This window comes from Argentina silus (genome assembly GCF_951799395.1).
Source record: "Argentina silus genome assembly, chromosome: 6".
Lineage (NCBI taxonomy): Eukaryota > Metazoa > Chordata > Actinopteri > Argentiniformes > Argentinidae > Argentina > Argentina silus.
Window position 1 is genome coordinate 10,600,466 of NC_139660.1, and position 26,496 is coordinate 10,626,961.

A 26,496-nucleotide genomic window follows, 5' to 3' on the forward strand; every position below is an offset into this window, starting at 1 on the left:
GGCTAATTATTAATTTATTCACGATTAATACTATTTATTAATGTATTCACACAGGTTGTTTATCTGGAATCTAAATGAGGGAGAGGTTCGTATTACAGCATGGAACAGCAAGGTGATCAGTGTTCGTACATGTGTCGGTTGGATTCCTAGTTCTCTACTTTTGTGAGCGACCAGGGTTTGAACTGGGTTCTCCCACGTGGAAGATATGCACCTTAGCCCGTACACAGCTTGATCTTAGGCATTAGCTCGGGATCTAACACATGTTTTCAGGGTCTTAGGCAGTGTTACTGATTTACGGGAGAGTGGTTCCAAACCACCTCCATTATACTTCTCCGTGTCATAACGTGTGACTACTTCTGCATGTCAACGTGTGACCGAACAAAAGGTCATAGAGGCAGCAGCATGAGGAGTGAGACAAAGGTCATGTGATGTGTGATGTGTTATTGGTATCAATGGGTCAGAAGCCAATGTTGGGTCTGTTTGTCACACCAGAGTGTGTGGTGGTGGGTATTGTGGTAAATCCCCAGGATAAACGTTTGATACATCTGGCAAAAATCCTCTTGCCAAGTTTGTCCTCAGAATGAGACACTGTTTGCTATTTAAATATCAATATATATGCAGGCCGTTGGTTGCCGTGTTAATAATTGATTTATTAAATCTTAAGCCGTGTGAGTTGTTGTGTTGGGTTGCTTTTTCCCATGAATAAATTCCATTATATTAGAGGAGAGCCCGCTCAGCTCCACGCCAACATTTCATTCTCTGGCTGGAAGGGTTACTGATGTTCTCTGTGAGGTTAAACCTGCCGACTAGTGGTGCTGCTCCGATGCCTGACATGTCTTCTGATGATAGACCTGTGGTAGTGGTCTTTTACCCTCTAGGTATCGCACTCCTTCCTCTGGTTATCTCCACCGCTTAGAGAAAAGGGTGTGTCTCTCACATGCACTGATTCTGCACCAGATACATGTGCTCTCCCTCTCCCTCTCTCTCTCTCTCTCTCTCTCCCCCCCCTCTCTCTCATTTTCTCCCTCTTCCTCTCTCTCAGGAGTTTTAGCAGGGTTCCCCACAGGGTTGGAGTAGCTGCAGTGTTTCCCATCTCATTCTCAGCACACTGACTCAGTCATTATGCCTCTGCATAGATCTGCATACTCTGTCTCTTCCCTACCACTGCACTCTGGAGCACTGTGTTAATAAACCAGCCCAGAGAGAGGAGAGGAGAGGAGAGGAGAGGAGAGGAGAGGAGAGGAGAGGAGAGGAGAGGAGAGGAGAGGAGAGGAGAGGAGAGGAGAGGAGAGGAGAGGAGAGGGTCTCTGATACGGCTCTGATGTAGCCTAGCTCATTATTTAGACGACACACACCAGTCGGGTGCCCTTCATCTTATCCACTAGATTGATTAGCTGGAGCTGCTAACACGCTAATTTATCTAGATGTGACTCGTTCTCAGGCAACAGTAATGTAGCTGGCTGCTGAGTGTGGGCATGAGGATGACCTGTGACATGCACTGGGCTGATTGGGGAGATCAGAAAGCAGAAATCAGATGATAGCAACAGCCTTGGGCAAGAGAGGGAGGGGAGGAGAACATAAAGAGATGGAAGAGAGAGGGAGGGTGTGAGTAGGAGGAGAGAGGAGAGGAATGGGAGGGTAGAGGGAGTGATTGGTCATATATTAGATGTTGTGGAGGACTATGCTCTAAGGGCTTTTTGTGCCTTTCTCTCTCTCCTGTCTGTCTCTCTCTCTCTCCTGTCTGTCTCTCTCTCTCTCTCCTGTCTCTCCTTTACTGAAGTGCTGTGTGTGATAGAGAATGGTCAAACACAGGATCTCCATGGTAACAGTATTTTCTGATTTGTTAAGAGCAGTGTGAAATCGGGAGGGGCTGCAGTGATGTCCCCCCCAGCACTTTATTTTATTTTTGTTGGAAGGAGGGACTTCGAGGTTGAAGGTTGAAGTTGCGGAAGCAGGTGAGAGGATGAATGGGTGGAGCTGGGCATAAAAGACAGAACTGCTCTGCAGCACGTTACCATAGAAACACGTCCTCGGCCTGTCACAGCTGTTTGTGCCTCGGGCCAAATGAAACTTTGTCATTAGTTTGTATGTCTTGGCACTGCAGTGGCTGTAATCAGAGGGAAGGACCGGACCAATGTCCAACATGAGACACCACTTCAGTCCAGATGTTAGACCAGCAGGACACTCACAAGGTTAGATTGGACTTCACAGTTGAACTTGTGTTGACACCGAGAAAAATGTCGGCCTAAATGTTGCACTTGCAGATAACAGAACGCAGTGAATTCCTACCTTCTTCATCTGTCATTTTTTTCCCCTTATGCACAGTGAAGAACAGGCCGTGTTTGGCTTTTTACCATGACATTATGCCATGTTAAGCAGTTTTTTGTTGTCTTTTCAAGAGCTGCCAGACAGAAATAGACGGACTGAGCGCCTCTACCGCCGCTGAAAAGCTTTTAAATGGAAATCCAGGAACTGTGAGAGACGGCAGTCACGACATCCAATCAGAATTGTTATTCAAATCATTCAAATTTGTATGGAAATGTCTATTGAGTTTAATCCAGTGTATGGGGAATGTCAGCCTGCTACGCAAATGCCATGGTCACAGATTGGACAGTCCTTATTAAGACCCTCTTATGAGGATCCTACATCTCAGATGACTGATCATAGATCTTACATCTAATATGGCTTACCAGTTTCAGCAATAACAGAAGTGGTATTAGCCTACGTCTTGTACAGGTGGCTATTTTCCCTGTCTATCAGATGAACAGGCTCTCTGCTCTCTGAATCTTTTCTTTTCTCCTATAACCCATGTCACACATCAACACATGTATGACAAACTAGCCTATTTAAGTGTTTTACACTTTCTCCTGCCGTCTTCTCTCTCTCCATATGTCTTCTGAGTCTGTGCTGGAGAGCTTGTCCTCCTGTGAAGGTACTGTACACTGAGCTCACTGTCCAGGTTAACTGGGTCGTTTGTAACACTAGCTTATCGACCAATTACTCGCCAATTAGACACTCTCTCTCTCTGCTTTACCCGTCTCCATTTAACAGGTTGGTTCTGGTCCATTTGAGGACCATTGTGATGAATGACGTACTACTGACACACACACACACACACACACACACACACACACACACACACACACACAAGCATGCATGCACACACACACACACACATTCAGTTTTTAGGATTTTAAGGGTGACCTGAGAATTAAATAGCAGAGAGATATTTATAGCTAATATATTCATAAACCTAAATTAGATTAACTATGAGAACTGGACACTGACACTATATGTATTGATAGTTGTGTTTGTGTGTGGTTGTGAAATGCTCTATAATTGTTTGTTCATGCCTGCCTGCATCTCTCCCAGAATGACTGACTCATCTGACTCATGACAGGTTAAGAGCTGTCTGTGGAAAAAAATAAACAGGATTTCAGCGCATATACCACCCACACACAATCTCTTTCACTCTTTCTCTCTTTCTCTCTCTCTCTCTCTCTCCTATAACCTCCCACAGTCCTCTGCTCCCTGTCACACAGAAATGATCTAAGAGATGAAATTGTTCTCCTGCCCCCTTGCATTGTACATGGCACATTGCAAATAGGCCTGTTTGTACTGTGTGTGTGTGTGTGTGTGTGTGTGTGTGTGTGTGTGTGTGTGTGTGTGTACTGCACATGTGACTTACTTCAAAGGCTTGATGTGTGTGATGTGGGTTCTGCGTTGTGTCAGATGTCTCTCTAGATACACTGTTGGATAGTTATATTGAAAGCCATATGAAAGACACCATCTTGTTATTGATGTGTGTGTGTGTAGTGTGTGTAGTGTGTGTGCAGTGTGTTTTTGGGAGGGGGACTGGAGCAGCTGTTCACCCAGCACCACCCAAACCCCCATGAGTGAGAAGTGGTTGAGGTCTGGGGACTGTGGTAAGGGGTGTGATCTCCATCTGAGACACATACACACACAAACACACACACACACACACACACACACACACACACACACACCACGTGCACAGTGGGTACGTGGATGTGTATGATCCAACATGGAGCCCCATCTGGTGTGAAAAGGGAGCTCATCACTGAGTCCCATGTCTGGCCTTCCATTCAGTGTGTGTGTGATGTGTGTGTGTGTGTGTGTGTGTGTGTGTGTGTGTGTGTGTGTGTGTGTGTGTGTGTGTGATGTGCGCAGTGTGCAGACTAACTTATTCCACCTGTCAGACAGAGAGACTGATCACCCTGTGATCAATTGACCTCCGGATCAGCCAAAGCTTCAGTGGATTACTGTACTATAGTGCAGGGTTTACATACACACACACATACACACACACACACACACACAGATGACACAGAGTGTGTGTGTGTGTGTGTTCATGTGTAAAGGTAGATGGGGGGTCCATGTTAATGGCAGTTCCAGACCTCCCCTCATCAATATTTCACACCCCTCCTGCGTGGAATGGAGTGGTAGAGGGTCTCATGTCCCCCCAGAGGGCCACTTTAGAGCTGCCAGTGAGGGGGACCCACTCAAGTGGCCCCCAAAGAGCAAGAGGCTCACACACACACACACACACACACACACACACACACAGATCGCTCATGCATACAGTCATGCATAGACCCTACCAACACTGTCTGTCTGGGGTGAATGAAGCTGGTCATCACTAGATGATCACACAGAGGGGATAATGTTACGACTGTAGATCAAACCTCATCTACGTCTAGGGGGTGTAGAGGAGTCACAACAAAAGGGAGCACACTGAACTTATTGTAGGGATTAAACACGCCACAAGCCAACGTAACTAAATTGCAAGTATTTATTTGCTCTGGGCAAACACAAACACAAGACACACGCCAAGGGGAAAAGGGAACTAAGAGCGGTGCCAAAGCAAAGAAATCATAAACAAAAGTGATCCCCTAAACCAGTGTAATAGTAGTCTATACTATCAAGGCTATGCTATAATGCTATGCTACACTAGACTAATGCATACTAAAAAAAAAAAAAGCTTAAACAACGATTGACTACAACCTAACAAAAGAAAACACAATGCAGACTATAATACGAAGGAGATTCAAACAAACAATGGAACAGCGAGTCGACAGCTAACACACGAGTACAAAGAAACGGGTCGACTCCCGAAGAGAAGACAGGCAGAGCTTTTGAAGGAAACAGACAGCCCTCTGATTGGACAGGAACAGATAAGTGGTGATGGGGTCGAATGGCCAATTGCTGACGGACACCTGAATGTCGAACGATAGGAGAAGGGAGAAACAGAAGGAAACACAAAACACAACAAGGACATACACACATGCAGGAGTGGGAACCTAACAATAATTAGACATGGTAGAGTTGGCTTCCTATAAACACCATTACTAGCCTTCTTCCAGCAGCTTGCCTCCCCATTGAAAGTCTACAGTATGAGGATGATGCTGTATGAGATGAAGTTCCCCTGTCCATCTCTAGTGAATTCTAATAGGGAGTCTGACAAACACAAAGCTGGACTTCGAAAAAAAAGGACTTGCCATACTCAGTTTTAACAACCTGCTCACCTCCAAATGAACCTTCTCTCCCTCTCTCCCCATCTCCCTCTCTTTTTGTCAGAGTCTTCGACCATTTCTAAAGATGTCTTCCTCTCAGACAGCCTTACTCGACCCCCCCCTCTCTCTCTCTGCCCTTCCTTGTCATCTGGCTCTCTGCCTCCCCCTCTGTCTTCATCTCCCTCCCTCCCTCCCGTGTAGCAGTAGGTTATGATAGCCTAGTCCCCTGTCCCGGTTGGGTGGTGATGCGGAGCGCGGCAGCAGAGGAACACACACAGTAACGGTGCAGGGACACACATCCTAACGAGGGGCGAGCAGACAGAGGAACACACACAGTAACGGTGCAGCGACACACACCCTAACGAGGGCCAAGCAGACAGAGGAGCGCCACCGAGCTGCTGGCGTCACCTTTGACCTCTCAGTTTCGTGCCCAGTGACATCTGAGGACACTGAAAGGACATCAGAGACTGAAACTGCATTTGATTTCTGTGTAGCTAGCTAGGTTAGCAGTAATACCAGTTGTATCAGCACAATGCAGTCTCATCTGTGTGTGTGTTGGTCTGTGTGAGTGGTATAAGTCAATTATCAGTAATAGTGTTGATGAGACAGCAGGTCTATCCTGTTAAAGACGTGTGTGTGTGTGTGTGTGTGTGTGTGTGTGTGTGTGTGTGTGTGTGTGTGTGTGTGTGTGTGTGTGTGCCTGCGCCTGTGCATGTGCATGTGTGTGTGCATGATGATGTGATTAGCTGATCAGGTGCAGCAGGCAGATTGAAGGGGGGTATGATCTGATTAAGGGTCCAGAAGGGGGAGTTACTGAGAGGGGAGTGGTGCTGAAGTCCCTTATTCCCCTCTGCATTCTGTCTCCTCCCTGGTCAGACCCTCAAATCCTGTTAGAATAGGACAGAGCACACTTTACTGAAGATTGGCCTGGACTGCTCACAGTGTACACACATGCCGCAATCATCAAGTGCTTTGGCCTCACTGCTGCTGCATGCCTTTTACTTGCTGTTGTTGGCTGTTAGGGTGTTGGCTCACCCTACTTGAGCTATACAGTAGTCTCACCTCAGTTACTGCATCAGCACATAGCTATATACACTCACCCAACACTTAATTAGGAACACCTGTACACCTTCTCATGGTGGAGGTGGTGGAATGTTGTGGGGAATGTTTTCTCTGTACACTTTGGGCTCGTTAATACTAATCAATCATCGCTTGAATGCCACAGCCTATTTGAGTATTGTTGCTGACCATATGCATCCCTTCATGGCCACAATTTACCCATCTTCTTATGGCTACTTCCAGCATGATAATGCACCATGTCGCAAAGCAAAAGTCGTCTCAAAGTGGTTTCATGAACATGACAATGAGTTCAGTGTTCTTCAGTGGCCTTCCCAGTCACCGGATCTGAATCTGATAGAACACCTTTGGGATGTGGTAGAATGGGAGATTCACAGCTTGAAAGTGCACGAAATCTGCAGGAATTGCGTGATGCAATCATGTCATCATGGACCAGATTCTCAAAGGAATGTATCCAACATCTTGTGGAATCAATGGCACCAAGAATTGAGGCTGTTTTGAGAGCAAAGAGAGGCCCTACCCAGTATTAGTATAGTGTTCCTATATATATAGCCTACACCCAGTCAGTGCTGTCTGCGGATAACATGTGTGTGAGCAGATGCAGATGCCTGATGCATCAGATCAGACACAGTCCCATCTCCATAGAGAGAGAAGAGGAGGTACGTTGATTGGCCGGGTGTGGCTGTGTGTTATAAAAATGGATTAGAATGATGGTTGATTCCTCCGTAACTAGATTAGATTAGGTATACAGGATTAACACCTTCTATGAAAAAGCTAATGAGAGCATATACAGCACCAGTGTTCTTCCAGCTGCCTCCATTCTGCTGGGGTTGGGAAATCACACCCCACTGTACTAGCTGCAGTTCCTGTGCTTAGCCACACTAGGAAACACACACACACAGACACACACACATACGGACACGCACACGTAGACGCACGGACACACAAACACAATTTATCTGTGTGCTGTGTGTGTGTGTGTGTGTGTGTGTGTGTGTGTGTGTGTGTCGACGTGTGACTGATCTCAGAGCTTCCCCTCCCAGTAGTGGTGTCCCTGTGGGACAGTGGCAGCTGCAGACATCCTAGCCTGGCATGTATGATCAGTATGTGTGTGGAGACATCCGTGTGTGTGCATTTGTGCATGAGCACGTACACTGGCATGTGTGGGGATATTTGCCTGGGTCTCTTATTTACTCTGTGGAGTGTGTGATACCTTCCTTAATTCCTTGGGCCACTCAGGCTGCAAACTGGGGTGTGGGAAGCTGCTGGAATGCTAATGCTATAAGTTAGCGCTAACACGTAGCACTATAGTACTAGGTAACCAATTATGTGTTCCAGGTCCTAACCTGTATGTGTGTGTGTGTGTGGGGAGGGGAGGTGGGGGGTGGGGTGGGGTAGGTAATGCTGACTACGCTGATCCAACAGGCTGTGATGTATTGGGCTCATAAAAGAGAGGAGTGGCGATACTGTGATGGGAGCTGGTGATAGCAGGCAGGGATATGATGGCTAAGACACAGACACTCAGATGCTCACACGGTGTATAAACAGAGCAGTGATGGAGGGGTATTTAACGACGGGGAGGGGGTAGAAAAGCCCTCTGGGGGAGATCTCCATCGTCTATCTCATCTATCATACTCACACTCGCATGGCCAGAATGTCTGAAGGAGGCACTGCTGGATAATGAAGGGTCCCGCGCTGTCTCATAGCTCGATGCATTCATAATGCTAAGATCAGACTGAGACTTGAGAGTGTGTGCCAGAGCAGCCAGACACACCTAATAAAAGAAGCCTTTTTGTGTGTGTGTGTGTGTGTGTGTGAGAGAGAGAGAGAGAGAAAGAGAGAGAGAGAGAGAAGGTGGCAGCCTCAGCACTTGGTATTGTCTAGCTCAACTCTCTTGAGTGAGTTTTCTGTCTGGCCTGTATGACGCAAGCTACTGTCAGACTTGACCCAGCACGGCATCCATAACGGAGTCCATACACTTTATGCATTATGTTATGACTCTATGATCTAGAACAGTAGGTTATGTGTTAGCCCTGTTTTTATTGTTGATTATTGCTCTTCAGTGAGTTCTCTGTAACTCTTTAACCCATGACCTTTCAGTTTCCCTGTCCCTGTCTGAACCTACTAATCCCCCCCCCCCCCCGTCTCCCCCTGCAGGTTGGAGTGGGTGGAGATCATCGAGCCGCGCACACGGGAGCGCATGTACGCCAACCTGCTGACGGGCGAGTGTGTGTGGGACCCGCCGCAGGGCGTGCGCATCAAGCGCACCGGGGACAACCAGTGGTGGGAGCTGTTTGACCCCAACACCTCCCGCTTCTACTACTACAATGCCTCCACCCAGCGCACCGTGTGGCACCGGCCCCAGGCCTGCGACATCATCCCCCTGGCCAAGCTGCAGACCCTCAAGCAGCACACAGACTCGCCCCGCCCCGGAGGAGGAGGAGGAGTGCCAGGGGGAGGAGGGGGGAGGACGTCAGCTGATAACAGCCCGGGCCGCAGCAGTGCGGTCAGCAGGGAGGGGAGCACTTCTTCTTCACTGGATCAGGAGCTGACTGACAAACAGGCTAACAGAGAAGATCCTGACAGGTAACTGACTAGACCTCAGTCTCAGACCCTCGCACCCTCGCACCCTCGCACCCTCGCACCCTGACCACAAACATGAACATTAACTCTTGACGCGAACATTAGACCTGGAGCTGATCGACAGGCAACCAGACATGTGGGACCTGATGAAATGAGAGGGCTCAGAAACCTGAAACGGCTAATATTTTCCTCACGACACAGTACCCTCTGTCTGGTTGTCCCTTTGTCACTTCACTCTCTTCTCTCTCTCTCTCTCTTTCTATTGATTGACCCATTTCTCCTCATTCAAATCACCTATCTCCTTTTCATTCTCTCTCTCATTCACCTTCAGTTTTCCTCTCTCCTCTTCTCCCTCTCTCTCTCTCTCTCCCTCTCTCTTTTCCTCTCCCACCCTCCCTTTCCCTCTCCCACCTCTTCAGTCTGTAACGAGTCTGTCTTTTGCTCATTAGCTGTAATCTGCTGCAGTCTGCTGTGATTGGTGGATACGGTTGGCTGGGGTCGCAGTGTCCTGTAAATGTGTTCCTGTCCCTGCCAGGCAGCGATGACGGAACATGCCACACACACACACACACACACACACACACACACACACACACACACACACACACACACACACACACACACAAACAAACATCCCTTGCACACACAGTATACACTCACACTCCATACACATACACCACTCCTGTAGTGTAGTGTTGGGAGTTTTAGACCAGTAGTGTTCAGTAGTTGAGCTCCAGATTCTCTTTGTGAGTCTGTGTTATTAAGGAGAGAGGCGGGCAGCTTCTCAAGGCCACACTGGCCATCTCAGAGATGGATTGTGAGAGTAATGACCTCAGAATGGCTGGCTATACTCCACGGGAAAGGCCAAGGGTTCTATTTGAGAACATGGCAAGAGAAAGGGAGGGGTGGAGGACGAAAAAAAGAGGATTCTGATGAAATAGTGACTGAACTGTCCTTGAGTTATAAGAGCCATCCTATTCACCCCACTGTTTCACACTCAGTCCAGCACTGTGCATGGACGTAGATCACCATCACCCTCAGTGAGAGCTCTCTCTTGCAGTGAGCTCGGGGAGGCCCGTCCCTCCTCCTCCTCTCTTGTGACACTGTCTTCAGGGGAAACAGTTTGGGCCCACATTGTCATCAGCTAAGACTATCACAATGGGAGATGGGGACAGAGTGACAGAGAAGGTTGCTGCATTGGAGTTTAAAGTTTCCTTTTCAGCTGAACTCAAATTCAGAGTCGCTGAAGACTCCTGAAAGTCCTGCATATTGATGAATAGATCCATAATGCATTTGTGTGTGTGTGTGTGTGTGTGTGTGTGTGTGTGTATATGTATGTATATATATATATATATATATATATATATATATATATATATATATATATATATATATATATGATAAGTGTGTGTGTGTGTGTGTGTGTGTGTGTGTGTGTGTGTGTGTGTGTGTGTGTGTGTGTGTGTATGTGTGTGTGTGTGTGTCCTGTATTGATGAACAGATCCATAATGCATGTGTGGGAGGCCAGGTCTCACAGCCATCTGGATCTGAGATGCAGAGGAGTGACACACTGCAGCTGTCAAACCAACCTGCCCTCACCTCAAACACACACACACACACACACACACACACACACACACACACACACACACACACTGATTTGATGGAATGTGTACAAACTCAGAGGGCAACACTTCAACCACAATAGACATGGCTGTTTATTTGACACTTCTGGGTCAGATGCTTTCAGTGTGCATTAGGTTTCATCATATGATTTTACACAACAATGCTGACGCCCAATTCATTTCTGATATACAGTATGTGATATAAGTGGTCATTGCAGCGGGGGCCCCTGGCTAGAGCCACGCCCAGTTATACACATGTAGTGAAAAACAGTACACACACGTACAGTACATACACCTCTGTGTATACGTATAGTAACATGTGTAATTTGTGTTCTCATGAAAGGCCTCAATGGTCCCACTACTGTAGAAAGACTGATAATACAACAGAGGTAGAGAGGGAGAGGGGGGGGTGAGATTAGCCTGACAGAAAAGAAGATAGAAGGATAGATTGAGAGGGTTAGGGGAGAGAGAGAGAGAGAGAGAGAGAGAGAGAGAGAGGGACTGAGCAAGGGAAAAGTGTTGTGGGGAGAGAGATACAGGGAGAGAGAGATACGAGAGGGAGAGAATGTGTAAATTGATTTGAAGGTCGAATGGCCATGAATAATTTATGGCTAGGGAGAGGAGGAACAATGTTCACTTTGTAGTGGGTTTCGAGAGAGAGAGGGGGGGGGGGGGGGGAGAGACTGAGTGAGTGAGTGAGTGAAGATTTAAAGAGCTTGAGAAGGAGAGATGGAAGGAATAGACAGACAAGGTGACTGAGAATGATGAAAAGGGCCAGGGGTGATCAGGAGAGATGAGAAAAAGAATAGGTGGAGAGAGGGAATGAGGAGAGAGCAATGTGGTGGTTCTGTGACCACTGTCTCTGTAGCACAGCGTGGTCCAGCCCAACAGAGTCCTGTAATCCTTAATCCTACCCCATCGGAACACACACACACACACACACACACACACACACACACACACACACACACACACACACACACACACACACACACACACACACACACACACACACACACACACACACACACACACACACACACACTCATTGCCCTCCCCAGTATTCAGCCCTGGCCTTGGGGATCAAAGCATGGAGCCATTGAAGGATAGGGTGGCCAACGCTGGAATCGATTTCACACCTCACTCTCCCCCTCTCTTTGTCTCTCCCTGCCCCTCCATCTCTCTCCCCTCTGTCCCAACTCATCGTCTATTTCTCTCACAGTAGCACTCTGCTGTTGGTTGTTTTTCAGGAAAACATTCGGTACTTTGTGTGGAACAGTTTGGCGGTTTTAATAAAAAATCGTTTGATTACAAGAGTAGTTGTCCTGCCAGGGTGGGGTGGTAACGGTATCTCCAGCAGACAGGCCCAGATGCTGCTGTAGTCCCTCCTCTGCTGACTGACAGCAACATCTGCTTGGAGTAGGGCTCTCAATCACATCTGTGACGGTTCTAACCACTAGCTCACTGATTGGGAATGTCGAACAGTGGTTGACCAGACTCACAGTGTGTTTTTGTGTTAAAAAACTAAATGTTGGCCAGAGGTTTGCGTCTCTACATAGTTCCCTACGATAGCAGTTTTAAAGTACAGCATCACTTGACACCTACGTATTACTTTGTTTCCTGTGCCAAATGTAATAGTTAAGTTGATCTATCTCCCCCCCCCCTTTCTTTGTTTCTCCCTCCCTCTCTCTCTCTCTCTCTCTCTCTCTTTCTCTCTCAGGACCTCTCCATTCAGATGGAACACTGGTACTAAGGAGCGCATGCTGATCAAGGTGACAGACAGAGAACCCAGCTTCCTCTCCCACCAGGGAAACGGATACTCCCCCTGTGAACCCCCCACCTCCGCCACTCCCTCAGGGGGGGGCACGGCCTCCCGCATCCGTCGCTCGTCTGGGGGCAACCCCCCCTCTGAGCCTGATGGCTCTCCCATCCTCTACGTCGACCGGCGCCAGTCCCCCTTCCTCAAACGGGCCGAGCTGGCCGGGACCGGGACCCACCGGCGCTCCTCAGCTGACTCACAGCCCCCCTCCCCCCGCTATGCCTACGAGCCCCCCCTCTATGAGGAGCCCCCCTCAGAGTATCAGCCCCCACCAATCTATGAGGAGCCGCCCACAGACATGCACGGCGGCAGTGTCGACCCCTCTCTGTACGGCACAGGCAAGTCCCCCGCCCGCAAACCCTCCACGCCCCTCTACCACTCGCCCAAGCAGAGCCATTCACCCTACGGCCAGCTGGTGCTGACCAGGCAGAAGTGTCCAGAGAAGACCCAGAGCCTGGAGTACAGCCCTGCAGGGAAGGAGTACGTCAAACAGCTGGTGTACGTGGAGCAGTCCTCCGTCAGCCCACGCTTCAAGACGGCCGACCGCCTGCTGCGCTATGGCACGTCCACAGGGGGGTACGGGGGCTCCTACGGAGGCTCCTACACCCTGCAGCACAGCCAGTCTCTGATCCGGGACCCCCGGCTGCTGCTGGACTACAGCGGTGAGGGGGGCGAGGGGGGCCAGAGGCTGCTCTATGAAGACTCCATGTCCTGGAGCTCCAGCCAGCACCACTCTCTCTCCTCAGGTGGGGGTGGCTTCTCCCCCGGAGGGAACCGCAAACGCAAGACCCGCAAGCCCTCCCTGCCGCAGGAGCTGGGGCGCTGTGGGGGGACGGAGGGCGAGAGGGAGGTGGCAGGCACCCTGTCAGAGGCTGTGCTGGCCCAGGCCAGGCTGGCATGGGAGGCCCAGCAGGTCATGAAGCAGAGGAGCAGCTGGGACTCGGCCCAGGGAGGGGGCGCACAGGGAGGGGGCTCCAAGGACGGGTATGAGAGTGACGGGGCGTTGCCCCTACCACTGCCCGGCCCCGTGGTGCGAGCGTTCAGCGAGGACGAGGCGCTGGCACAGAGCGACGGGCACCACTGGAAACGCAGCACCTTCGACAGGCTAGGCTTCCCACAGTTACTGCTGGAGAAGAGCCTGTCTGTACAGACCAACCTGGCCTCCCCCGAGCCCTTCCTACACCCCTCACAGGTACATACAGACACACACACACACACACACACACACACACACACACACACACACACTCACACAAAACACACACAGCACATCCTCTCAGTGCAGACCAGCTAGGTCACATTCTCTCTCACACACACGGCCTGCCGTAAGGCCATGAATGTTTCATGGTGTGCAGATAATTATTTTAAGAGTCTTGGCTGAGATGGCCTGAGATTGGCTTATGTAATATCCATACTGCTGCTAGCACCACCGCCACTGCACAAGCGTCTATCAGTGGGACCTCAGAACTGGACTGGATGTACTAGACAGACCTGTTATACACACACACACACACACACACACACACACACACACACACACACACACACACACACACACACACACACCGACATACCGACACATATATGGCCAGAGACATACAGGTGCATAGGCTCCCATGGTCCCCCAGCCCTGTGTGCTGCTGTGATGTGTGAGACAGACAGACAGGCAGACAGACAGACAGGCAGACAGGCAGACAGGCAGGCAGACAGGCAGGCAGACAGGCAGGCAGGCAGGCAGGCAGGCAGGCAGGCAGGCAGCAGGCCTGGTTGAGGTGTGAAGAGAGATGGGAGCCATGCCAAAGAGGGGGCGAGACACGGGATGGAATTAGTAGCCAATTTCTTCTGCTTCTCCCCTCCCATCCCCTTCATCTTATCCCTCCACTTATCTCTCCCTCCTCACTCTCTCTCTCTCTCTCTCATTATTGCCAACACCACATAACACTTTGTTTGTAACACACAGACACAGACACACACACACACACACACACACACACACACACACACACACACTCCTTTGTTTGCCTGATGGTAGCTTATTTCATGACAGGCCAGCACGCTCACATCATGATGCAAACTGCCCTCACATAAGAGAAATCTGCCCCCATCAAAAACCACCAGACAGAGAGAAGGGGGGGGGGGGGGGGGGCGGTAGGAGAAGGGGGGGAGAAGCGATGTAGCCTAGAAGGTAGGGGAAGATAGGCCTGAAAATGCTTACAAAGGAATAAATAGTGCTGAACACAGACCACTCAAACTCTGGTAGAGACAAAGAACGAAAAAAAGAGCTGAAGTATATCGATATCTGTAAAGGACTCTATGTAACCAATTTTAAGGCTTCTGTGTAACCTGAAGGGACTCCCTGTAACCAATAGGGCTTCCATGTACCTTCAATAGTGACTCTATGTAACCTCATAGGGATTCTTTGTAACATTTACTTTGTCTTGCGGTTCAACTATACCAACTGTTACAGCACCATAACATCTCCGTACCGTGAGTTAGAATGAGAAGTCAATGGCAGTAAATGAGAAACGGAAAATTCTGATATTTCTCTTCATGTAAACTTACATCACCTCAATAGGAAAACAACATTTTGTCATCACATTGTAGCAGAAAGATGCAACTGAATGATTGGGGGGTTTTCGTCTCCCATTGAGACAACCAGAGGTCTGTTTTTTTTAAATAATATATCTATGATGCAGATACATCTATGATGACATACTCTAAGAAGAGGCTTGTAGTATTTTAGGTTGAGAATTTACAGGCAGGTCTAGTATGTTTTTACAAATGTTGGCGAGGAAATAAAAGAAGAAAAGATTTTTTCGAGGAGAATAATCTGATCCCTAAAATATGGGTGGACACCATGTGAGGCCTCTTGCCTGCCCAGCCAATCAGTTTCCTTATGCTAATCCACTCACCTTTATGGTCATCCGGGGGCATTGTGGGTAATTGCTGTGTGCTGGTGGGATAGTAAGGGAGAGCTTAAGGTGAGATTAGAGAGACCGGGAATGCACTTAACCATGGCAACTACACTATATGACAACCACAGGGCAGAAAGATTCTGTTTTCTCTCATGTACATGTTCCCCCTCACACAGACGCATACCTCGGGTGACGAGAATGTAATCTTTATGTGAAAGATAAGCGAAACATCTGTTTGTTTAATTACTTTCCTCTGTCTCTCTCTTGAATATCTCCTTACTCTTCACACCTTGTGCTCTGCTGCCTATGTTTGTCTCTCTCCTTTGCTCCCTTTCTTCCTTAATTATTTCTCTACTGCGGCAATGAGAAAGTTAAAATAGCTCTCTCTCTCCCTCTTTCTCTATCTCAGTCGGAAGATCTTGGAGCGTGTGCTCAGTTTGAAGCGAGCCGAAATGCCCGGAACATGATGCCCAGCGCCAGCTGCGGAGTTTTCCCAGAATTCACCCTGCGTAAGCCCTCGTCTGAGACCGACATTGAGAACTGGGCGTCCAAACACTTCAACAAACACACACAGGTACGAGCACAAATACACACACACACACACACAGGTACAAACTGTCTCACACTAACACACCTAAGTAATCTGTCTCTCACACCTAGATAGATATTGTTCAACCTCTAAACAATTGATCAGACAATGGCATAATGATCTAGTATACAGTATATCCCTTTCTAACCCCTCCCTTCTCCAGGGTCTGTTCCGGCGTAAGGTCTCCATTGCTAACATGCTGGCGTGGAGCAGTGAGCCAATCAAGAAGCCCATGATTGTGACGTCAGACCGGATGGTAAAGAAGGAGGCGGTGGAGATCTTTAGGCTGATCCAGACCTACATGGGAGACCGCCGTGCCAAGACCGACCCCCTCACCGTGGCCCTGGAGGTCTGACCCGCTGCTCACGTGGCTCTCTGTCATACTCTGTCTCTCTTCTGTCACTCATGTGTCAAGTCATGTGTATCTCTCTTCCCTCCTCTCTTTTTCTCTCTCTCCCCCCCTCTCTCCCCCCCCCCCCCCTCTCTCTCTCTCTCTCTGTCTCTCCCCCCCCCTCCTCACCTCTCTCTCTCTCTCTCTGTCTCTCTCAGGTGGCGGTGCGTGGCTGGAGCAGTCAGGGACTGCGTGATGAGTTGTACATCCAGCTGTGTCGTCAGACCACAGAGAACTTCCGCTACGACAGCCTGGAGCGGGGCTGGGAGCTCATGGCCGTTTGCCTGGCCTTCTTCCCCCCCACACCCCGCTTCCACTCCTACCTGGAGGGCTACATCTACAGGCACATGGACCCCCTCAACGACAACAAGGGTGAGACCAGACCCTCAGCTCACAATCTTATTCATTCATTCATTCATTGGTTATACACAAGAGTAGACCTCTCCACCCAGAATGAGAGAGGAGACCCTTACAGGCGTATAGACCTCTCAACATTGCGAAGAGTGAGTAGAGTATTATTAGATACTTGCATGTTTATTTATTAATTTATCTCTTTTTAAGATGCCATTTCTCATAGCAGCATTACTGCATTATCACTGAGGGGGGCAGCACATGAACGATGAATGTAATGGAACTATGGCATGCACTGGATGTGGTTGTATTCTTCTTCTTATAGTTCCAGAGCTGTTTGCACAGTATACGTTTACTCCTGTCCTCTCTTTACCACTCTCGCTTTCCCCCGCTCACTGAAGTTCCTCAGATATGAATTCTCCCTTTTCTGCTTTCATCTCTCCCTCTCTCATCCCATCTCTGAAAGCTTTTCAAAGTCCTCGCCTTCCCCTCCTCCTTGCCTCTCTCTTATCCCCCCTCTGTGTTTTTTATGCTACCCTCCTTTTCTAGCATTTGGTTTGTACTCTGTCTCACCCTCCTCTCACTGTCTGTCTGGGTCTGGGTTTTTATGTCTACTTCAGTTTTCTGCCTGTCTGTCTGTGGAACTCTTGAATTATTCAGTATGTGTTTCTGTGTTGATATCTGTGTGTTTACTTTCTAGCCATTGGTTTGGTTCACTGTGATATTTGTGTGTGTGTGTGTGTGTGCGTGTGTCAGATATGTTGTGCATTATATCGGTTTTCTTGCTGGTTTGACTGTACTATGCCTGTGTATGATGTACACGTCTACATAAATATATGTATTCAGTCCAGTCAGTGTGTTTGGTGTTGTCAGGATGTGTTATGTGTCTGTAGGGAAATGGTAGCTTGGTTCGTCGTGTTTTTGGACCATGGTGTGTTCGTAGTGGTTTTGCAATTGTGTTTTGTATTGTGTTTGTGGTAGTGGACTGTGTTATGTAGCATTAATTTTTATTACAGAGTTATGAATTGTGAGTGATTGTGCCCGTGGTCTTGGTGTGTGTGTGTGTGTGTGCGTGCGTGTGTGCGTGTGTGTGTGTGTGTGTGTGTGTGTGGTGTTGAGTGACCATTCCCATGGTTACGGTGTGTGTTGCAGTTGCACAACACATTAGCGGGCTGCTGGCGTCCCAGGAGCAGAGGCGGGCCAGACTCCTGCGTCGGCATCATCGCCAGGGGAGGGGTCAGCAGCCAGGGCAGACGGGGCCAGAGGAGGGTAGGGGAGGAGCAAACTACCACTGGCTACTCTCCCTGTGCCTGCAGCTCCTGCACGCACACACCCACCCACCCAAACACACACACATCCACCTACCCAAACACACACACACACACACACACACACACACACACACACGTTTGACTATACAAACTTACCCACACTCAAAATCAAGATAGACAGACACTGATTCACAGATGCATCGCATACACACACACACACGCGCACCGCTGACTACGCCTCTGTCGCCACCATTTACTCAGTCATATCCTGCCACAACTGTCTACCCTCTGTCTGTCTGTCTGTCTCTGTCTGTTTGTCCCTCTCTCCGTCTCTGTTAGTGGCTGTCTGCCCTCTTGTCTGTTTTAGTCTGGGGCCCTAGTCCCCTACCATTGTGGCAGCTGCCTTACTCTATCTATTCTTTGTGTGTGTGTGTGTGTGTGTGTGTGTGTGTGTGTGTGTGTGTATGTGTGTGTATGTGTGTGTGTGTGTGTATGTGTGTGTGTGTGTGTGTGTGTGTGTATGTGTGTGTATGTGTGTGTATGTGTGTGTATGTGTGTGTGTGTGTGTGTGTGTGTATGTGTGTGTGTGTGTGCCTCTGTAATAGCTAGAATACTTCAAATGTGTCCTCTCTTGGGTCACAGTCAGTCTCTCCTCATTCTGTCTGTTTAAAACCGGTCCTCGTTGGAATATTGGGTGTTTTTGTGTATGTTTGAGCGTTTGTGTGTTTGTATAACTAGACTATGTGGCTCAATGTGTATGAAACCGTCTGGGTATCAAACCTGGAGCTTCAACATGTCTGAAGACCTGTCTTACCTCACCGAGATAATCGTGTAAGCATTAGCTCTGAGAGCTAACACAGGTATTGCAGTCTCAGACATGGGTTGTCATCACACAGGTATACATGCAAACTGCCTCCACTACATTGATATGCATTTGTGTGTGTCTTTGTGGTCTGCTATATCATTCTCCAGTCTGTCAGAGCTTAGGTACTCCCTCCACTCCACTTGTCTCCGGCTGACCCATATCACAGCAGTCTGTAGACTGTAGTCTGCATCCCTGAGGGGGTTAGCTAGGTAGAGGCATGAGCCTCAGAATAGAATAATCACTGTATTAAAAACCCAGGATATGTCTGGGGATTAAAGCCTGGTGGGGTTCAGCCAGGGCTGTGGCAGTAATAACATCTGTCTAGGACTTGAACTGTGTAGGCAGTCAGAGGAGAGAAGCTCCAGGTGTCATTCTGGTTGTGTCTCCTCTCACAGCTGAGAGGGTAGTCCTGAAGTGTGTTTGTGTGTGTGCTTGCGTTCTCGTGTGCGTGCATGTGTTCTGGGGTCAGGAGTCAGGACAGTGGGCTGGTCTGAGCTGGAGCTGCAGGGTGTGTTCCCTGATTAAGGGACCATGATCCTCTGGGCTTGTATTGACTTTCAGTAATGAGTTATTGAGTATCAGCAGAGCGCCACCCTCTGCCACCCATACACATCCCAGCAGCACTTCCCAAACACACCCATAACAGCACACATCACAGCATATGGAAACCCACTGGAAAGTCCTCATACTGTATGAGTTACTGGATGTGAGTCTACACAAATCCTCTCAGCAAACTGCCAGGCTTCATTGTGTGTTTGCAGACTGTGTGTGTTTGCATTCTCTCTGCTCCCTTGCTATGTCTGCGCTTTGATCCGCTGCGTGCTCTAATTTGATTGCATGTCATTACTTTATGATCTCAGGACTAACGTGTGTGTGTGTGTGTGTGTGTGTGTGTGTGTGTGTGTGTGTGTGTGTGTCTTTTCTTCCCTCCCAGGAGTGGCGATCAGCAGCTACGCCAAATACTGCCACCGCAAACTGCAAAAGGCTGCTCTGACCGGGCCCAAGAAGGTACAATACAAGCTTTATTGTCCATCTTTTACAACAGATATTATCATATTGCTGTCTAAGTTCCCAACCATAGACACATACTGCCTGTATACTGACACATGCATACATAAACATTCCTTTGTATCACTAGCCAGAGAAAGAACTGATTTGTGTGTGTGTGTGTGTGTGTGTGTGTGTGTGTGTGTGTATGTGTATGTGTGTGTGTGTGTGTGTGTGTGTGTGTGCTAAATGAGATGTGATGCCACTGTGATGCCTGTAAAAACCAATGTCCTACAGTAGAAAATGAATTGCCCTTTTTTTCCCCTCTTTCCTCCTGATATGTCTTTGTTCTGTTCTGTCTGTGTCTTGCGGTGCTGCGCGGAGGCAGTCTGTCTGTCTTCCTCTGTGGTTAGCCTTAGCATGGCACAGGTTTAGCTGATAATTGCCTGAGAACAGAGTAACGGGCTGTGCGCTAACTATCCCCACGGCGACGGCACAGACCCCACTCACCACATAATTAACAAGCCCCCTCACGCACATCGCCCTCTGATTAAGAATTCCATATAAGAATGCTCCAAGGGAGGGGATGGGAAAGGATGGGAATGTGGGGAATAACAGCACACGCACATATACACGCACAGAAAAACACACACACACACACACACACTCAGGCAGGAAGGCAGGCAGGCTCACAGAGATGTATGTCACCTTTGAATAGTTTTGCTTTGGGCTGTAATTGTCTGAATAAGAGAGAGATAAGAGAGAGATAAGTAGATGAGTGAGTGGATGAGCTAAACCCCAGATAATCTCTTTATTTAGCTTTAGTTTTTTGTTTGTGTGACAGAGGGCTTCCTGCCACTGGTGTTTTGGTGTTTCCATTTCATTAGCTTTTAATTTTAATAATTTCCCTGTGTGTGTGTGTGTGTGTGTGTGTGTGTTAATTTAATTATTGTTTCAGCAAGCCTGCACATAATGCAGTTTTATTATTAATGTAAATGTCTCGAGCTGGACTCCTGCTGAGACTGCTGGGGTGTTTCCTTTTTTTTGGCACAATTTATTTACGAAGACACACACACACACACACACACACACTCACACTCACACTCACTCATATTGATTTATTAACCAGTCTACCAATTAAAGGGGCCCTTCAGGCAAATGTATACTCTGTGTTCCTCTGTCTGTGTTTTTATATGGTATCACATGACATCACAGTCTGCCTCCGTTAAACAGGCTCTCAGACGGGGGTGAGGTAGGAGGGGGGACATTGGGTGTCATGGAAACAGCCTCCAGGGGGACATTCCACTGTTCATTTATCCTCCCAATGACCTAAAAAATACAATCTGACTAAACCAGTTTTAGCCAATACCGGCCCAGTGCTCTGTTTCAGTCCAACACCAACCATTATCCTTCCAGTACACTGGTATAGTCTCAGATTCTGTCAGTCTTAGTCCAGAGACTCAGTCAGTGTCATTGATTTAATGGTCGTCTGGTCGTTGTCTTCTGGCAACCATGGTGTGTGAGCCTAAACTATGGTCCACTGTCATTCAACCTTTTAAAAAGCTTTAAGTAACTCTAACCCTAACATTCTCTCTCTCTCTCTCTGTGTCCTCATCTATACTGACCAAAGATTAAACCACATTTCTCAGTTCTAGCTGCAGGGAACGAATGAAGTCACAGAGTAGCACAGAGAGAAAAGGATGCCCTGTTGAGCCATGTTGCTTCATGGTATTTCATGCATAAACCAGCCTATTGGACTGTATCCAGCACAGTCACTACAGTATGTAAACCTGTGTGGCCATCGAGGCCAGCTCATGTCACCGAATGACCCTGTTTCCACTCCAGCCACGGGAGGGCGCTAGTGAGAGGCTCTCATGTGCTGCACACTTCATACGAGAGAGGAGCAGAGGATACTAGAGCATTCTCTACCCTCCTCCATGAAGTGTGCACTTGTTAATTTCCCTCATGCATTTTAAAACTATTGGACTGGTTAAACCATGGGCCAGAGGGAGTATCCACCATATTTCTTACACCAATCGTCTCCTTTTAAATCAATGAGGAGAGCAGAATGAGATTGCAGCCAGTGGGTTGAGCAGAAGGAAGGGGCAGGAAAGAGAGAGAGAGGGGGATACAGAAAGGAAGAGAGAGAAAAAAGGAGACAGACAGATGGAGAGAGAGAGGGCAAGGGATAGAGAAAATGAGAAATGGAGAGGAATTGATAGAGAGGGAGAGAAAGTGAATGAATAGACAGGGAGAGAAGGAAAGAGATGAACAGAGGATGGGGAGAGAGCTAGGGATGGATGGATGTTGGTGGAAAGTGTGTGTGTGTGTGTGTGATTGCTTTGCTTTGGTGTTTTGTGTGTGTGTGTGTGTGTGTGTGTGTGTGTGTGTGTGTGTGTGTGTGTGTCTGTGTCTGTGTGTGTGTGTGTGCTCCTGTTTCCCGTGGTGATGCCAGCCTGTGCTAGCAGGCACTGGTGGTTGGCGTAGCATGTGTGGCTTGTGGCTTGTGCCAGGATCTCCACAGGGTAGTAATAGAGACAGTTTGTCACTTGGTGGACACACACACACACACACACACACACTCACACACATTCACACACACTCACTCCCTGACCACCACCCGTTGCCTAAGGTGCAGTATTTGACTGGTATTAACCCTGAGACCTTTTGAAGGGGATTAATGGAGCTGTCTCTGCCCTTGTGGTGGGAGCATACATACTCCACTGTTCTCTGTCCCACCCCCTTCCCATTCCCTACACATATCCTCTACCTACCACATCTTCCAGGATTCTTCCCCATATATACTCACCGGCCACTTTATTAGGTACACCTGTTGAACTGCACGGTAACACAAATATCTAATCAGCCAATCACATGGCAGCAACTCAATGCATTTAGGCATGTAGACATGGTCAAGACGACCTGCTGAAGTTCAAACCGAGCATCAGAATGAGGAAGAAAGGTGATTTAAGTGACTTTGAACGTGGCATGGTTGTTGGTGCCAGATGGGCTGGTCTGAGTATTTCAGAAACTGCTGAACTACTGGGATTTTCACACACAACTATCTCTAGGGTTTACAGAGAATGGTCTGAAAAAGAGAAAATATCCAGTGAGCGGCAGTTCTCTGGGCGAAAATGCCTTGTTGATGCCAGAGGTCAGAGGAGAATGGCCAGACTGGTTCGAGATGATAGAAAGGCAACAGTAACTCAAATAACCACTCGTTACAACCAAGGTATGCAGAAGACCATCTCTGAAGGCACAACACGTCGAACCTTGAAGCAGATGGGCTACAAAAGGGGGTCCAACCCAGTACTAGCAAGGTGTACCTAATAAAGTGGCCGGTGAGTGTATGTATTGTTCTGTTTCCAACGCTGTTTGTCTTTGTGCACAGGGGTTGCAGAAGCCCTGTATGGAGGAGATCAAGCACGCCAGGAACGCCATCTTCAGCCCCTCCATGTTCGGCTCCTCCCTGGATGAAGTGATGTCACTGCAGAAGGAGCGCTACCCGGACCGTGAGCTGCCCTGGGTACAGACCCGCCTCTCAGAGGAAGTACTGGGGCTCAACGGAGACCAGACAGAGGGCATCTTCAGGTGAGAGACCTAGAGACAGACAGAGGCGGGGGGGGGGGGGGGGGGGGGGGGGGGGGGGGGGTAAACAGGAGAGAGAAGATGAATAGGTGGAGATGGAGTGAGGGGTGTCATTTCTTCATATGAGTCATTTCTTCATATGGGTGAGTGGAAGGCTGACAGAATGATGAGTGACAAGGAGGAGGGGTTTGTGTATCTCCACGTTTTAACCTCACGTCTTTTTGACAACTGACCTCCCAGGGTTCCAGGTGACATTGATGAGGTCAACGCCCTCAAACTGCAAGTGGACCAATGGAAAATCCCAACGGGTCTGGAGGACCCACACATCCCAGGTAGCCTCTCTCCACTCACACTGATACATACACATACACACACACACACACATGACACATCCACCCACACACACACACACACCCCTTCATGCACCACACACAATCTACAAAGTACATAAGCAGCAAATGCCAAGTTTTAAATGTCTCTCTTTATCCCAGCACACGTTTCCCCTCCCCTCCTCCCTCCCCTTATAGCCCCAGGCCCTCTGCAGTGCTCTAATTCTCCCTCAGTATTAATAGCTCCTCCACCAAAGCATGCTGGGAGCTGCAGCCTTGTCATGTGACTCTGCAGACCCTCTCTCCTACTGAATGTGCCTGCTGCAAAACATAAAAACAAATTTAGAACAAACAAAGTTTTCATAGAAGGAACGATCAGGGAGAGAGCAACATGACTGGATGTTACCACGCACACACACACACACACACACACACACACACACACACGCACAGAGACAAATCAGTGAGGGTGTTCTTTTGTTCTGGTCTTGACAGAGGGGTGATGAAGGCATTAGTGTTACTGCAGGGTTGTAGGGCGGGTGTGTGTCTGACTAGTGGACTATTTCCGTCTCTTGATTGGACTGTCATTGAAATGGTAAGAAATGGACAAGGAATACAGCAATACATTGTCCAGACAGCCAAAGCAAGAAGCAAGCCCCTATATCTCACTGTCCCTATCTTCCCCATATTGCTCTAACTCTTTCTCTTTCCAATTCCCTCTCTCTCTCTCCCTCCCGGCACCTCTTCCTCTGTAGCATCTCTGTTAAAGCTGTGGTACAGGGAGCTGGAGGAGCCCTTGATTCCTCATGAGTTCTATGAGGAGTGTATCACTCACTACGACAGCCCAGAGGCTGCAGTCAACGTGGTGCTGGGCCTGCCCCACATCAACAAACTGGTGCTCTGCTCCCTCATCCGCTTCCTACAGGTAACTCACTAACCACACGCACACACACACAAACACACACACACACACACACATACATAGACAAACACTCTCCCATCGATACACACGATCATCCGCCAACTTTCTCTGTAGTCAAGTGATGCTTAATCAATATCTTCCTTTGCTGATTCTTCCTTCCCTATCGCCAAAGTTCAACTGGAATGTTATCGCACAGGGCAGCTAAATCGGCACGCTTTGAATACCCTCACACTGTGTTTGTTCTTTTTTTCCCCCTCTTTCTCTCTCCCTCTATCTCTCTCCCTCTCTCCCTCTACTCTCTCCCTCTCTAGGTGTTTGCCCTGCCTGCCAACGTGGTGATCACTAAGATGGATGTGAACAACCTGGCCATGGTGATGGCTCCTAACTGTCTGCGCTGCCAGTCTGACGACCCCAGGATCATCTTTGAGAACACGCGCAAGGAGATGTCCTTCATCCGTGTGCTCATCCAGAGCCTAGACACCAGCTTCATGGACGGCCTGCTATAGCCCCCCCAACCTACGCGACAGCCCCCCCGACCCAACTCTCACCCCAACCCTACTCAGCCTGACCCCAACCCCCCCCCACCACCACTACCACCACCACACAGGGACCCACATCTTACACACACACACACACACACACACACACCACACACTGATGTACAGGGTTACACACACATACAGAAATGTTCATACACATACATCCACTGGCACATGCATACACATAGTACACTCACATACTCTCACTTAACACACAGTCATACTCACACTCTCGTCCTGCGGAGCGGCCCCTGGTTAAACAACACTGTACAAGTTGAATGATAAAGGTGGAGAACTGGGAGCATTATTGATTATTGAGATAAGAGACATACATTTGGACCCAAATGTACACACACAAATTATGTTGTTTTAACACATGTAATATATACACACACACACACACACACACACACTCTCAGACATACTCATTCTCAGCACAGGCTCTACAGTCAGATGGACAGAGAGAGAGAGAGCTGATCTGTGGTTGGCTGTTGAGATGAATTACATGTCAGAGTTGGAGGGGTCTCAGATTCCTCTCCATTTCCCCCCCTGATCTCTCAATCTGGCATCCCAACTCCCCCAAACCAGTTTTGGTGTTGTCCTAGTCTCCACCTCTTTCCCAATACCAACCTATCAATTCACTGCTTCCCCCTCTCCTGATTTGCTGCCAGTTCTGTGATCAGGGCGTTAGTCGACCAATCGGCTGGGAGCCCAGCACTCCAGTCAAACTGCCATTAAGCCCTGTCTGCACCGTTGTCACCATCAAGAGGATTGTTCTGGAAGGCGGATCAAGGGCAGACTCTGGAGGGGATTACAGCAGCACTGCCAATCGTTTCTGTCTTAGGAAGTAATGTCAGACACCATGCCACAGCCAAGCTGGGACTTCCTGAGAGACTTTAGAACTACTAATTCACCCGCACCCCAGTACATACCCTCTGCCTCCTACATCCACAACAAATCTACCCCCAGAGCCCCTCTCCCTCACCATCTACTCCCAACACACCCTCAAACCTACACCTATGTACTCTCATCCTGATATGATTTCTGAATGTTTGAATAGAGATCCATCCACCTCCGTACTGTCTGTTTATCTAGCTGTCTGTCTGTGTAT

At 48.6% G+C, this 26,496-nt stretch overlaps 1 protein-coding gene across 1 annotated transcript in view; it reads left to right on the forward strand.

Annotated features, from left to right (window-relative positions):
• Positions 1–25,352, forward strand: part of arhgap39 (Rho GTPase activating protein 39) — a gene marked incomplete at both ends in the record, with an annotated part of 51,578 nt that extends 26,226 nt beyond the window's left edge. The window contains 10 exons of the mRNA XM_083671599.1: positions 8,769–9,197; positions 12,540–13,830; positions 15,963–16,127; positions 16,306–16,491; positions 16,692–16,905; positions 19,955–20,028; positions 23,399–23,598; positions 23,836–23,927; positions 24,680–24,849; positions 25,158–25,352. Coding sequence (XP_083527725.1) covers positions 8,769–9,197; positions 12,540–13,830; positions 15,963–16,127; positions 16,306–16,491; positions 16,692–16,905; positions 19,955–20,028; positions 23,399–23,598; positions 23,836–23,927; positions 24,680–24,849; positions 25,158–25,352 — 3,016 coding nt within the window. The remainder of the gene's footprint in view (positions 1–8,768; positions 9,198–12,539; positions 13,831–15,962; positions 16,128–16,305; positions 16,492–16,691; positions 16,906–19,954; positions 20,029–23,398; positions 23,599–23,835; positions 23,928–24,679; positions 24,850–25,157) is intronic.
• Positions 25,353–26,496: the final 1,144 nt, after the last annotated feature.